Source organism: Astatotilapia calliptera, chromosome 6 (assembly GCF_964374335.1).
Source record: "Astatotilapia calliptera chromosome 6, fAstCal68.1, whole genome shotgun sequence".
Classification (NCBI taxonomy): domain Eukaryota; kingdom Metazoa; phylum Chordata; class Actinopteri; order Cichliformes; family Cichlidae; genus Astatotilapia; species Astatotilapia calliptera.
The window spans coordinates 39,933,261-39,947,765 of NC_137427.1; the positions used below are offsets into that span (position 1 = coordinate 39,933,261).

At 42.6% G+C, this 14,505-nt stretch overlaps 1 protein-coding gene across 1 annotated transcript in view; it reads left to right on the forward strand.

Moving 5' to 3' along the window:
• The window catches only part of kcnh1b (potassium voltage-gated channel, subfamily H (eag-related), member 1b), a 237,164-nt gene that overhangs the window by 215,548 nt on the left and 7,111 nt on the right, over window positions 1-14,505 (forward strand). Inside the window, exon 10 of the mRNA XM_026172009.2 lies at window positions 6,888-7,084. Within this exon, the coding sequence (XP_026027794.1) occupies window positions 6,888-7,084 (197 nt within the window). The remainder of the gene's footprint in view (window positions 1-6,887; window positions 7,085-14,505) is intronic.

Sequence of the window (14,505 nt, forward strand, 5' to 3'; positions counted from 1 at the left end):
TCCAGCATGTCCTGGGTCTGGCCCTTGGGGCTCCTCCCGATGGGACATGCCTGGAACAGCTCACCCAGGAGGGGCCCAGGAGGCATCCTTGTCAGATGCCCAAACCACCTCAACTGGCTCCTTTCGATGTGAAGGAAAAGTGGCTCTACTCTGAGCCCCTCCCAGATAGCTGGGCTTCTAACCCTATCTCTAAGGGAGAGGCCAGCCACCCTTTGGAGGAAGCCCATTTCTGCCTCTCGTTCTTTCGGTCACTACCCAAAGCTCGTGACCACAGGTGAGAGTAGGGGCGTAGATCGACTGGTAAATTGAGAGCTTCGCTTGCACACTCAGCTCTCTCGTCAAGACAACAGACCGGTACAGTGTCCGCATCACTGCAGCCCCAGCACCAATCCATCTGTCGATCTCCCGCTCCCTCTCCTGTCACTCATGAACAAGACCCTGAGATACTTAAACTCTTCCACTTGGGGCAAGAACTCGTCTCTTAGCCCGAGTGGGCACTCCACTGTTTTTTGGCTTAGGACCATGGCCTCAGATTTGGATGTGCTGATTCTCATTACCACCTTGGCTGCGAACCATCCCAAAGTGAGATGGAGGTCATTCGACTCGACGAAGCCAGCAGAACCACATCATCCGCGAAGAACAGATGAGATTCTGAGACCACCCAAGTGAAAGCCTGCCGCCACTTGGGTGTGCCTAGAAATTCTGTCCATAAAAATTCTGAACAGAATTGGTGACAAAGGCCAGGGCTGGCGGAGCCCATCACCCACCAGGAATGAGTCCGACTTATTGCTGGCTATGCGGACCAAGCTCTTGGAACGGTTGTATAAGGACCGAATGACCTGACTCCCAGAAATCATCCCCTTATCCCCAGACTCTGCTTCCTCCACGTAAGATGTGCCAATGGGATTAAGGAACTCCTTAAGGTATTCCTTCCACCGCCCGACAATTTTCTCAGTTGAAGTCGGCAGCGCTCCACTGGCACTATGCACAGTACAAGTAGAGCACTGCTTTCCCCTCCTGAGTTGCCTCCTGAGTTGCCAGAATCTGTTCAAGTCAGTCCAAAAGTCTTTTTCCATGGCCTCTCTGAACTCCTTCTACACCTGAGTTTTTTCTTCAGCCACTGCCCGCACTGCATTCTACTTTGCCTGTCGGTACCTATCAGCTGCCTCTCAGGTCTCTCCAGCATCCTCCCCTGCCACCTGATCCAACTCACCACCAGGTGATGATCACTTGACAGCTCAGCCCCTCTCTTTACCCAAGTGGCCAGAACATATGGCTACAGGTCTGGTGATACAATTAAAAAAATCGACCATCAACCTGCAGCCCAGAGCGTCCTGGTGCCACACGTCCAGTGTTGGGAAGGTTACTTTTAAAATGTATTCCGTTACAGAATACAGAATACATGCCCCAAAATGTATTCTGTAACGTATTCCGTTACGTTACTCAATGAGAGTAACGTATTCTGAATACTTTGGATTACTTAATATATTATCGTGCTTTTTACAACAACGTGAATGTACTATTGCTGTGTGATTTATTACTATTACTGAAGGTCCGCGACTCCGAACTGTAGTAAAGGGACATCTGACTAATACGGCGGGGTCCCTGTCGGCTCATAGCCGAAAAATAGCTTTACTTTGTTGTGTGGGTCAATTTTTCTTGCGAGAGACAGAGAGAGGTGTTGAAAGACTGCTCCAACGGAACTTATTGTTTTCGGAGGAAAACACGAACACAGTGTACAGTCGAGTCTTAATAGCTTACTTACAACTGGGCTCGTCAGGCACTCTTCTTGGCTGCAGTGGTTATTATTATATTTACATGTTTCCAGCTTCCGTTTTTCCTCGACGACAACTCGTACCTTTCCACTCGCCTTTTTCTCCCTCCTCGCGCTCACAGACACATAACGTGTATGGCAGTGCATTCTCCCTGCAACACGGACTACACTGCCCATGATGCTACATTCTTTAGAGCTATGCTTGTAGCATTCTGCCTGTTAGCTTAGCACAACAACAACAACGAAAAGGCGCTCTCTCACCCAGGAAACACACAGTCGCAGAAAGAGAGAGAGAGCGTCGCCCTGTAACCATGGCAACCGTAGCGCTGCCGCCTGGAACAACAGAACGTAGCTGTCAAACAAAACCCAAACAGTCCTGACCTGCGACAAAATGAAACAGGAAAGTACCGCAGTGTAATCCATTTATTTCAACAAAGTAACTGTATTCTGAATACCACCTTTTTAAACGGTAACTGTAACGGAATACAGTTACTCATATTTTGTATTCTAAATACGTAACGGCGGTACATGTATTCCGTTACTCCCCAACACTGCACACGTCCACTTATGGACACTCTTATGTTTGAACATGGTGTTTGCTATGTCCAAAAACAATACACCGCTCAATCATTCCCCTCCAGGTCTCGCTGTCGTTGCCCACGTGAGGTTTGAAGTCTCCCAGTAGGGAGAAAACCTTCTCATCCACTGGGAGAAACCCCAATATACAGGCAGCAAGCCAAAGGGATACCCACCCCAACCCACCGCCTCTCACCAGGGGCAACTCCAGACTGAGAGTCCAGTCCCTCTCCAGAAGACTGGTTCCAGAGCCCAAGCCATGCATTGACGTAAGCCCGACTATATCTAGCCGGTACCGCTCACGCACTAACTCAGGCTCCTGGAACCCTGCTCCTGGCTGCCGTCAACTTAGACAATATACAAATTAATAAATTATCTTGTAATCCAAAGGTGTTATTCTTCTTATTATATAATAATATTATATAACATTATAATATAATAACAATATTAAGGAAAACAAAATCGAATAAAATATGGTTCTCTATTTCTACTGGGCTGTCGTAATCATTGAAACAATAACTTACCCTGATTTTGGAAACCCTTTATTCACATTGGTTATTTATATAAAAACTAGTGATTGACAGCTGGAAAACCATAGGGAAGCAGGAGATCAGTATGTCACGTGTGGGTGACATAGTGACAGGGAGGTCTCCAGCAGGTTTAACTACTGGAGTGGGTGATCGTGGCTCAAGAGTTGGCAATTCATCTTGTAATCGTAAGGTTGCCGGTTCGAGCCCCGGCTCGGACAGTCGCGGTCGTTGTGTCCTTGGCCAAGACACTTCACCTGTTGCCTACTGGTGGTGGCCAGAGGGCCCGGTGGTGCCAGTGTCGGGCAGCCTCGCCTCTGTCAGTGCGCCCCAGGGCAGCTGTGGCTACAATGTAGCTTGCCATCACCAGTGTGTGAATGTGTGTGTGAATGGGTGAATGACTGAATGTAGTGTAAAGCGCTTTGGGGTCCATAGGGACTAAGTAAAGCGCTATACAAATACAGGCCATTTACCATTTACAACATGGATCTCAGTTTCTCACTAATTTGTGTTTGCCATGTAAACGTACATTTCTCACTAAGATGTTACCCTTCGGTCAAATGGGCCTTTTTTTATCTGCTGCTTTTTGTGCATTTCAAGAAGCTAGATTGCAACTTTTCTCAGAAGTTGACCTGAGATTTTGTGTATACTGTGAGTGTGAATTCGAAATCAGGCCCTTGATCAGTATGTGGCACCATAGTGGACAATAAAGTTATCCCCCAAACAACAGTCTTAACTTTCTGGTTGGGTCTAGGCATGGTAACTGCCTATTTAGTGAAATGATGTGTCATTACAAGGATGTTCTTTGGGTTACTGCTGTCTGGTTCTAGATTGAGAAAGTTCACATGGACAAGTTCTAATGGTTGAGAAGTTTAATGTTTACCAGAGCAGCTGCTTTTTCAAGAGGACTCTTTCTTCAGCGGCCAATAAAACCTAGTTCTAAAAAGGGTTCTGGGAATACCCAGTTGGTCCATGTGCAAATTGTGAACCACTAAGGCTCTGAACTCTTCAGGGAGAACCAATTGATAGGTCACTTGGTCCTGCATCTTGCCTTATTATTTTACCTTGTTGTGTAGTTCTAAGCGATTTAACTCCCACAGCAAAAATGGGAAATCAGGGAGCTCTTTGCTGGAGGTGGGGTGAGGTGTTTCTTCCAGTACAATCTGTGCTATGACTTCTCTGATAGTTGGATCAGATCTTTGTTTATCCTTTATTTCAGGATAAGACAATGAAGAAATTGTGGGTAAGCCATGTTTGTTCTCTGAAACAAGGTTAGTGTTAGCTTTTAGTTTTCAAAATAAAAACCGGCATCACTTTAGCCAGCTCCTTATGCTATAAATTCTGCACTCAGCTTTGCAGTTCTCCAATATGTTTGAGATGCAGCCAGATGCTTCTCATTTAACATTTTCGCTTGGTTTTTCATTTTTTTCCTAACTTTTCATTTAAATCCAACTCCCCTGTATTTCTGTGTACCTGGCCTGTACAACTATAAATGCTGTGTTTGAAATGTCTGCCCCCCTCCATTCTTTCACATAAAGGTATGATCCCAGTCACATGGCCATATGGCTGAGAGCTCATCCCAGTGATCTAAACCGACACTCAATGTAACCGAGCATTTTGAAATGAGGAACACCAATTCAGGCTGGATACTAGATTTGACTTCTGGAAAGCCCTTGATTAACAAAAGCAATAACTCTAAGCTGACCTTTGATACAATACTCATCAATATATCACTTGACTGTTAAAGCTATTAAATCAGCTTTTCTGTCAAACATAATTTCTAGCAACAGTCACCAGCCCCGAGTTCTTTTTAATATTTTGAATTTTTTGTTTAACCCCTGTGGTGCTGTTCATGTGAACATCCTCTGCACTTTGTGAGAACTTTCTGGGATTTGTGGAGAGTTTCAGTCTAACCGCTGCCTTTGACACAGTTGATTATAACATTCTTTTATCAAGACACAAACATGCTGTTGGTTTTAAAGGTACAGTTTTATTACAGTTTAAATCCTGTCAGAGAGGTCTTTTTCTGTTGCAACTGGGGAGTACTCCTCTTCTTCTGTCCCTATTAGTTGTGATGTACCACAGGGGTCTGTTGTGGTCCGCTATGTTATCTTTACACATGCTGCCTTTGGGAACAATTTTCAGGAAATATAATATTCCCTCTCACTGTTATGCTATTGATATCCAAATTTACTTCCTGATGAAATGGGATGCCTCTGTCACACTGCAGCCTCTGTTTATCTGTCTACATGACAGTTAAACCCTAAATGAAAACAAGACTGAAATTATTGTTTTCGGAAATCATAGCTCTTTGGATGAAGCAGCATATACCCTATGGCCAAAAAGATCGAACCTAAGAACTCCAGTGCGCTTGTCTGTATTAAAGTAATTAAGGTGCAGTTATTTCATCATTCACTCCAGTGTAAACACAAACTGTTAAAAGCTACAGAAAATCAAGCACATTTTATACATTATTATTTAAGAAGAACCACTGAGTTCAAATTACAGGCCCTTTAGGCTGTAAATCAAATCAGTTATTGTGGTAGAATTCATTTAGTTTCATGAAGGAAATTTCTTTTGTGTACATTTACATGTAGTGTTTTTATTTTTGGTTCAATTGTGCTGCAAAGAAAATTTAAATTTTAACTGGCAATTCCCTTAAAAATTTTTTCCTGTACTGTATTTCAGTGTTATGTCGTTTTTATGTGTCTCTTACTGTGAAAACTAGAAAGCAGCATGTTGTCATTGCCGTTGGTTATTAATATTAACTTCCTGTTGACTCACACATTTAGGTATTTATATAAGCAGGTACTGATGTTAAGTTTATGTGTGTTTTGTTTTTTATCTGTGTTCTAAACATTGTTCTCTAAACTTGTGTTTTTTATAACTTAATACAAGTGTCTATTCTGTATAATACTCTTTGAGTAACATTTGAGAATTTGCTACAATAGTGGGAGTGGCAAAATCTACCCTTTGGTACATCCTGAAAAAAAAAGAAAGAAAGTATTGGTGAATGCAAAAAGACCTGAATGTCCACAGAAGACAACAGTTGTGCATGCTCGCAGAATAATTTCCATGGTGACGAGAAACCCCTTTATAACAGTCAACCAAGTGAACAACACTCTCCAGGAGGTAGGCACACCAATATCCAGCTACCATAAAGAGAAGACTCCAACAAAGTAAAAACAGAGGGTTCACTGCAAAGCGCAAGCCACTCATAATTTTAAAAAAAAAAAGCCAGCACAGTTGTGGAAAAACATTCTTTGGAAAGATGAAATCAAGATCAACTTCTACCAAAAGGAAAAAAGTATGGAGACATGGAACAGCTCATGATCTAAGGCATACCACATCATCTGTAAAACAAGGTGGAGCCAGGGTAAGGCTTGGGCATGCATGGCTACCAGTGGAAGTGGGACACTCGTGTTTATTGATGATGTGACACAGGACAGCAATTCCAGCTAAATGCATTTAAATTGTTTGGGTGGCCTTTCATACAGAAGGACAATGACCTAAAACATAACCCAGCCACCCAGGAGTTTCTTAAAGCAAAGAAGTGCAATATTCTTGAAAGGCCAAGTCAGTCACCTGATCTTTACCCAAATGTGCATTCATTTTACTTCAGGACTAAAATTTGGAAAGAAAGACCGACAAACCAACAGCAACTGAAAGCCGCGGCAGTAGAGGTCTGGCAGAGCATGGAAAAGGAGGAAATCTGGTGATGTCAGGCTTTCATTGGTAGCAAAGGGTTTTCAACCAAGTATCAGAATTGAACATTTTATTTTTTTTAGTCATTTAATTTGTCCAGTTACCTTTGAGTTCCTGAAATGAAGGGATTGTGTTAAAAAAATACTTGAAGTTTTCACATGTCTGTGAGAACCTTCACAGACATTTTACACTTCAACTGCATCTGAGTTGTTTCACTTAAAATTCATTGTAATGTACAGAACCAAAATTAGAAAAAAGTTGTATCTGTTGAAATATTTGTGGACCTAACTGTGTTTGTTTTGCAGGTAAAGGTGATGTGTTTGGTGACGTGTTCTGGAAGGAGATGACACTGGCTCAGTCCTGCGCTAATGTCCGAGCATTGACCTACTGTGACCTCCATATAATCAAAAGAGATGCGCTGCAAAAAGTTCTGGAGTTTTACGCCAACTTTGCAAACCACTTTGCCAAGAACCTGGTGCTTACTTACAACCTGAGGAAGAGGGTGAGTTTGCTTTACTGATGTATATTTAGTATCTATTACATGTATTTTAAGTCATGCCAAAAAAAACCTTTTCACGGGACTTTATACAGTCCTAAGAAAAATTTAATTTACCACGTGATTCAGTACATTGTAAAAGCACCTTAAGCAGCAATAACTGTATGTGAAATTAAAACTCTCACATCATTTTGGATGAATTTCAGGCCTTCTTTACAGCAGTGGTTCTTAAACTGTGGTACTTGAGTTCCCTCTAGTGGTATACAGGAAATCTCTCAAAACAATTTCCAAATTAATAATATACTGTGGTGGGGTGAAGCGTCTTTACTATAAAAAGCCCACGTAGAGGTTGAGCTAGCTATTCCACCCCAAAAAGAAGAAGGGAGAACTCCTTTTGTGAGATACTCACTGCATTACATGATGCTTCAGAGCCTTAATGACCAAGCACATGAACTCACTCATGGTATAAACATCTATTTCCATCGAACAATAACTGCCAGTAAATTTACACTGTAAAATTAACAGGTACAGTTAAGATTCACGTAACAATAACAGATGTAAATAACACAGTTTCCTCATCTTCCTCATCAACACATGTTCCTAAGGCATGATCGGAGATAACTAGCCACTCCCAACAAGCCACAATACCATGTTCTGATTGAGAGATTTCTGAAAAATGAAAACGTACAGCACTGCTATCACTTCCGACATAAATGAAGACAGAAAACTAAACAGAAGTGACATTTGTAGGGTTACTGATGTTGGGCTTTGTTCCCCTTTTGTTAAAAACGCAACACACAAAAATACTGCAAAAGGAAACGGTTGCCTTATATACAAAGTGTATAAACTCCAAATGCACATTTCACTTAAAAATTAAGATGTGAAAATGTGAACAAATCAACTGTTAGAGATATTCTTCTCCTGTTGACCCCCCCCAAAAGAAATAAATGAGTCTTCTCATCAGATATTGATGCTTCTTTCCTGTGTGACAAAAAATAGGAGACATATGTTTGTTTGTTTGTTTGTTTTTTAAGTTAATTCCCAATAAAACTGTTTTATTGCTAACTACATTGCTGTCTGTATTATTGCTGAAGTCCTAAATGATCACCTTTGAACAGCACTGACTGGGAGGCTTTGAACAGATCACATAGTTCAATTCAACATATAAGACTTTAAGAATGAAAAGCATCTATAAATGATTGGGTTATTCTTAATCCCCATTTGTAATATTGTTTTTTTGTCACAGACAGCTATGCTCCAAAGGGAATAAGGTAAAGTGGACCAAGAGTCTAGGTGAGAGTGAGAATTTAGATAAGCATGTAGCCACTCCCATAAGACACGGCTACGACATGCCCAATTATAAAAAATTAAATTTGGTAAGCCTAAGCCTCCCCTATCTATAGGCAGTTGTAAAGTTCCAATCCTTAATCTAGGTTTCTTGCCACGCCAGATAAATTTTGAAAAGGCTTTTTCTATATCACAAGAAACTTTCTGAGTGATCAGTAAAGGTAGCATTTGTAGGGGATATAAATAAACGCGGGAGAATACTCATTTTGATTAAGTTCACACGCCCCATAAGAGAAAGCGGCAATTTTTGCCATCTATCTAAATCTTTTTTGATTTTTATTATAACTGGTGATAAGTTCAGTTTCCATAAATCTTTAAGAACTGGTGGAATGTTTAGCCCAAGGTATGTAAAGCCGCTGGGGGACCATTGAAAGGGATTAGAAATATCTGGCAAAGAGTTAATCTGATCACCCATGACTTCTGATTTCCCAAAATTAATTCTGTAACCAGAGAATGAGCTGAACTCATGTATAGTAGACATAATAGCTGGTGTTGATTGTTCTGGTTTTGATAAGAACAGCAAAATATCGTCAGCATACAATGCTATCTTATGATTTGTTCCACCCACTGTTATACCATGCACATCTCGGTGCTGGCGAATGGTGTCAGCTAGAGGTTCAAGTGCTAATGCAAAGAGGTAAGGGGACAGGGGACAGCCTTGCCTCGTACCTCTTTGCAGTGGAAACGCTGATGATTGTACACCATTAGTTATGACACAAGCTTCTGGAAGTTTGTAGTGTTGTGGAAGTTTTCCATTTAAATAAAGCCTGCAGACAAGCGGTGAGCGGTAGCTAACATTCTTTAATCAAAACACACAAAGACAACAGACAACCAAGCTTGATGAAGTCCCTGCATGTCCGCGGGACAGACGGTCAGCAGAGTCTCCCTGAGCCTAGCATGGCTCTCAGTTAAATACCTTCTCCAGGAACAAAAGGCAGTACACAGCTGTTTCACACCTTAAGGTTCAGACTCCCTTGCTACCTCCCAGAGTCCTCGAAGAGACAAAAGACTCTTCCTGTGGAGTTGTCTGCTTCCTTGCTAGACCCCCGCCATTTGTCTTTCAGTATGAGTGTCAGACATGTTAAAATCCAGTGGCACCAAGGCATTATACAATAAAATAATGTGATTAATACGTAAGTAAAAGAAATTCCTATACAGTAGCTAGTTTTAATCCATGCAATAAAACCCTCACCTAAGCCAAATCTTTCTAATACATTAAATAAATATGTCCACTCGATTCTGGCAAATGCCTTTTCGGCATCTAAAGATATAACATAAGCTTTATAATTTGTCTGATTCGAGTATTGTATAATATTTAATAGTCGTCTAATATTTGTAGATGAGAAACGATTTTGGATAAAGCCTGTTTGATCAGGGTTTATAAGCAGTGGGAGAATGCCCTCAAGCCTCCTTACTAATAGCTTGGAGGGTAATTTAGCATCGACATTGATGAGGCTGTATGTCTGTATGATTCACACCTATCTGGTGATTTATTTTTCTTTAAAATTAACAAAATATTAGCCTGTCTAAGTGTTGAGGGCAATTGTTCATTCTTAAAAGAGTCTAAAAACATATCAGTCAATGGTCCTGCAAGAAGATGACTTAGTGTTTTATAAAACTCTGGGCAGAAACCATCAGGCCCTGGTGCTTTTCCTCCTTTAAGGGAGTTAATAGCAAGTCGCACTTCCTCGTCTGTCACAGGGTTATTTAACTCTTTCCTGTGACTTTCTGATAACGATACAACAGACACCTTCTCTAGAAATTCCCGCATCTTCCCATCTCTATTAGTACACAATTTGAGTTAAATTGAAGTACACCAACAGCAATTGATTGAATATGATTAGTTCTATTACGGCACTTAAATATTAGACATACTCTTAATTTAAGGATACCCAGCCCAGGCTACGGTGTATTGGAACTGGAAGTTCTACATTTATTAAGGAATGACTCAATTGTCCCCTCCTTTCTTATTTGTCTTTTCTTACGGACTTTATAAAGTAAAACGAGTTCAACTTAGAAATATAAATGAGGTGGACTGTCCCGGGATCTGTGGGGCCGGGAGGCGCTGCTGCACTGGGCCCCGGTCTGGATGGGCCTGGGCCCCCTTTCCCTGGCGGGCCGTGGAGTATGGGGGTGCCTACTGGGGACAGCGGGGGAGCTGGCCCCAGGGAGGGGTCACTTGCCCCTCCCTTCCTTCCCTCCCCATCTCCAGCTGCCTCCCTCTTCCCGCTCCACCACAACCACCCACACATGCAGGACCTTGGAGTAGGGGTATGTCACCAGGGTGCAGAGGAGGCCACCCCCCCCCCCCCCCCCCCGTCCCCTTCTGGCTGCCTCTGCCTCAATTTTATCCCACAACTTAGACATTCACATTACTCACACTCTCATTACACATACATATAGGATCTTGGGGGTGGGCACGATACACGGAGTCCAAATTACCATCAGGGTGTACACCTCACCCCTGGCGTCGTTGCCCACCTCTCAATTTTAAATACACGTAGACATTGAGGGCTAGCAGGAGGGGCTATGCGCTTACCTGCTGCTCTCTGGCAGGTAGCTCCATGCCCTCCTGGGTTTTAAATGCACCTTAGAACACATATGCATCAACACTACAATGAGCGGGTGGAGGGAGGTTTGGAGTCTTCTCTCACCCCCGTTCTCTGCGACCTGCTGGAGTGGGGGGGCTAGGAGGAGGAGTTGGCCGTCCGACTGCGGTCTGGAGTGTGGGGCCTTCCTGCTGCTGCGGAGTCGGGGCGGTCTGCCTCCCCCCACCGCAGGGAAAAGGGTAACACCACCTGGGTCTGGGTGCAGTTCCCCCCTCCAGGGGCAAGGGTACCTAGACCCGGTTTGTAGAGTACGCTTGGGGAGTGTGATCGTGTGTACAGCGTCTCTTTATGTCTGTCTCTACGTTGGTTGAGTGGTGGAGTAAGTGCATATGAGAGCATGAGGGTGGGAATGGATGTTTGTATCTGTGTGTGCCTGTATTTCTGTGTCTATATGTCAGGTCGGGTATCAGACGCCACCTCTCTGGGGACATCTCAGGCCCTCCAAGGTTTGGAGGCCTATCTCCCCCCACCACCACTCCCCCTGCCAGTGACAGACGCCCTCAGACATCGGTGCGTTGGTGGTTCTTTGTGTCTGGGGATGGGCGTCCAGGTGCACACCGGCTCACTCCTTGGTGGCCGCTTATCGGGGCCTGGAGCCTGGGGCTCGCTCGGGCCACTTCGGAGGTGGGGTGCCCCCGGCCTCTCGGCCTGGGACTCGGTCACTCAGGCACGGCTGGCTGCCGGCGGAGCTCACGGGCGCGTCACTGCAACTCCCCCTGGCTTCTGCTCCGCGGCTGCTGAGTGAGCCCTCATCTGGGACTCTCCTCAGCTCTTTCTGGGACAGTGGCGCGGCTGCCCCTCTGTTGGTCTTCCTTGGTCTCTTGTGTTCTGGGGGCCTCTGGATGTCTGGAGTTTTGATCTCCTCCATACCTGCTTCATGCCCTGGAGGACGGGGCTGTGGCCCCCCCACACCCTCTAGCAGATTATTACATGAAGGAACCTTTTAAAAAAACAAGCGCGTCCATGCTCACAGGTGTACACACGGGTGATCACACCCACAAACTACACCCTTTTTGGCTCCTACCTCAAAGCACACTGTGTTCTGTTGATCTTATGTGCTGCACAATAATGTTTAACATTTAGTATTTACTGTCATATTCCCATATATCATCGTGATGTTGTTTATTCTATTACTCTTATTCTCTTCTGCTTGTTTTCTTTTTTCTTTCTCAGCAGGTGATCCAGGTGATCGATATATGCATTTTTTATTTCTTTTTTTTTTTCTGCTCATTCTGTTGGTTTTTGTTTTTTGCCCTTCTCCCCCGTCCCTCTTCTCAGCTGTTTCTCTTTCCCTCTTTCTTTCTCCCCCTCTTTCCCCCAGTCAAGTCTGTCCCGTATTCAGTAAGTGAAAATAAAATAAACAATAAAAGGTGAATCAAATGGACCATTACGACAAGGCTGGGATGGTCCATTTGGTAAAGTAAATCCGTTGGGCATCTTTGTTTGCCTTTAGACAACAATTCTGATGCAAAAGAACCAAACGGGACAGGCAAAAAAAAAGAAAAAAAAAAAAGAAATATAAATGAGGTTGGCTGGCTTTTTCGGTGGCATGCGGGAGTTTGGAGGGGAATTTTTGTTTCTCTTTTCTTTTCTTTTTGCCTCTCTGTCAGTGACTCTTGCTCGGTTTCACGGGACCCAGTTTTCTTTTTTGATGGATCGCAGGATCGTTTTTTTTGGGGGGGGGGGGGGGGGAAGGGGGGGTTTTAGGGGTTGTCTTTCTCCTTTTTTATCATTAATATGCGTGGCTATTGTTTCTGTTGTTTATTTATTTATTTATTTTTTCGTGTTTGTGTCTATATAATGCATCTAAAATTACCCACATTCCCTTTTATGGAAACATCAGTTTGCTTATTTGCAGTAGCGCACTCCGAGAAATGGTTTCCCACACATCATGTTATAATAGAGAGGGGAAAAAAATTATAACAAAAAAAAAAGCTGAGCTGATATGACTGATCTTAAAATAATTTCTTTAAATGTTAAACGGCTGAATAATGTTGTTAAAAGACAAAAAAATATTTCATTTTTGAAGAAGGAAAAACACAAATTGCCTTACTGTCAGAAACTCACTTAAATGATTTGGAACACGTTGGGTTGGTTTTTTACTCATCCTATGATACAAAAAGTAGAGTAGCCGCCATCCTTATCCATCGTAATCTGCCTCTAACCATAGAAAAAGTCATAAAAGATAAGGAAGGACGCTACATTCTTATATCTGGTTTCTTATTTAGAGAATCTATTTTCATAGGATGTGTTTATGGTCCAGATTCAGAAGATGTCTCTTTTTTTCCCAATCTCTTAACCCATGTTTCAGCCATAGCTTCTCCATATTTGATTTTGGGAGGTGATTTTAATTGTGTTCCTGATCCTAGGGTTGATAAATCTCCACCAGGGGGTGAATTGTCACCAAAAAGCATTAGACTGATAGAGTTTTGTTCTGATCTAGAAATTTTTGATTCCTGGCGAGTAGCTCACCCCACAGATAGGGATTTCACTTTTTTTTCTTGCCCCCATCAGAGTTTCTCAAGAATAGATTTGCTCTTGTCATCCAGGACGGTGTTGGATAGGATGGAAGAGTGCTCAATAAGGTCTTGTCCATTATCTGATCATTCAGTAGTAAGTATAAATATTCACCCACCTTATTTTGAGCCATATTCCCGCCGATGGAGGATGAATCCTTATTTATTGAGTATATCACTAAAGAGTGGAATGTTTTTATGACCACTAATAAAACGGAAGATGTAAGCCCATCTTTGTTGTGGGAAACCGCTAAAGCCTATCTTAGGGGTAGTATTATCTCATACACCACAGCGCAGAAAAAGGCTTCAATGAAAGAACAACTTGGTTTAGAGCACATAATACAAAAACTAGAAGTGCAGTTTAAAAGGTCCAAAACTATACTTAAGAAGTTAGAAGCAGCCCGCTCAGCTTTAAATCAATTACTGACTAAAAGAGCAAAGGCAGCAATTTTCTTTGATAAGCATAAATTATGAATCTGGGAACAAACCTGGCCGTCTCTTAGCAAAAATAGCAAAAGGCAGGACAGATACAAACGTTATACCATCACTGTTTGATAATAAACATGTCAAGCATTATAAAACAACGGATATTAATCGAATTATGAAGCAGTTTTATATACACTTGTACTCATCAGAGTGTAGTATTTAAGGTTTCCATGTTAGCAGGCTGTGGAGTGCTCTGTCAGTGTAATTGGTCTAAAAGTGTTTAAATCTTCAGTCTTATGTTAAAATCTCAAAGGACAGCATTACATTTTTAATATTAACAGTAACCCTGGGCCTCTGTGGATTGGGCAGCTGATCTAATCTCTGTCTAAAACTGAGGAGTGCTGAATCACTTTGCAGACTATTGCAGAGTAACAGGTGTGTAGCATCGCTAACTAGCTAGCAACAAGCCTCCAACACATTGTATATTCTAGCGGCTAATCTAGCACACGAATTAACAACAGAGTGATTT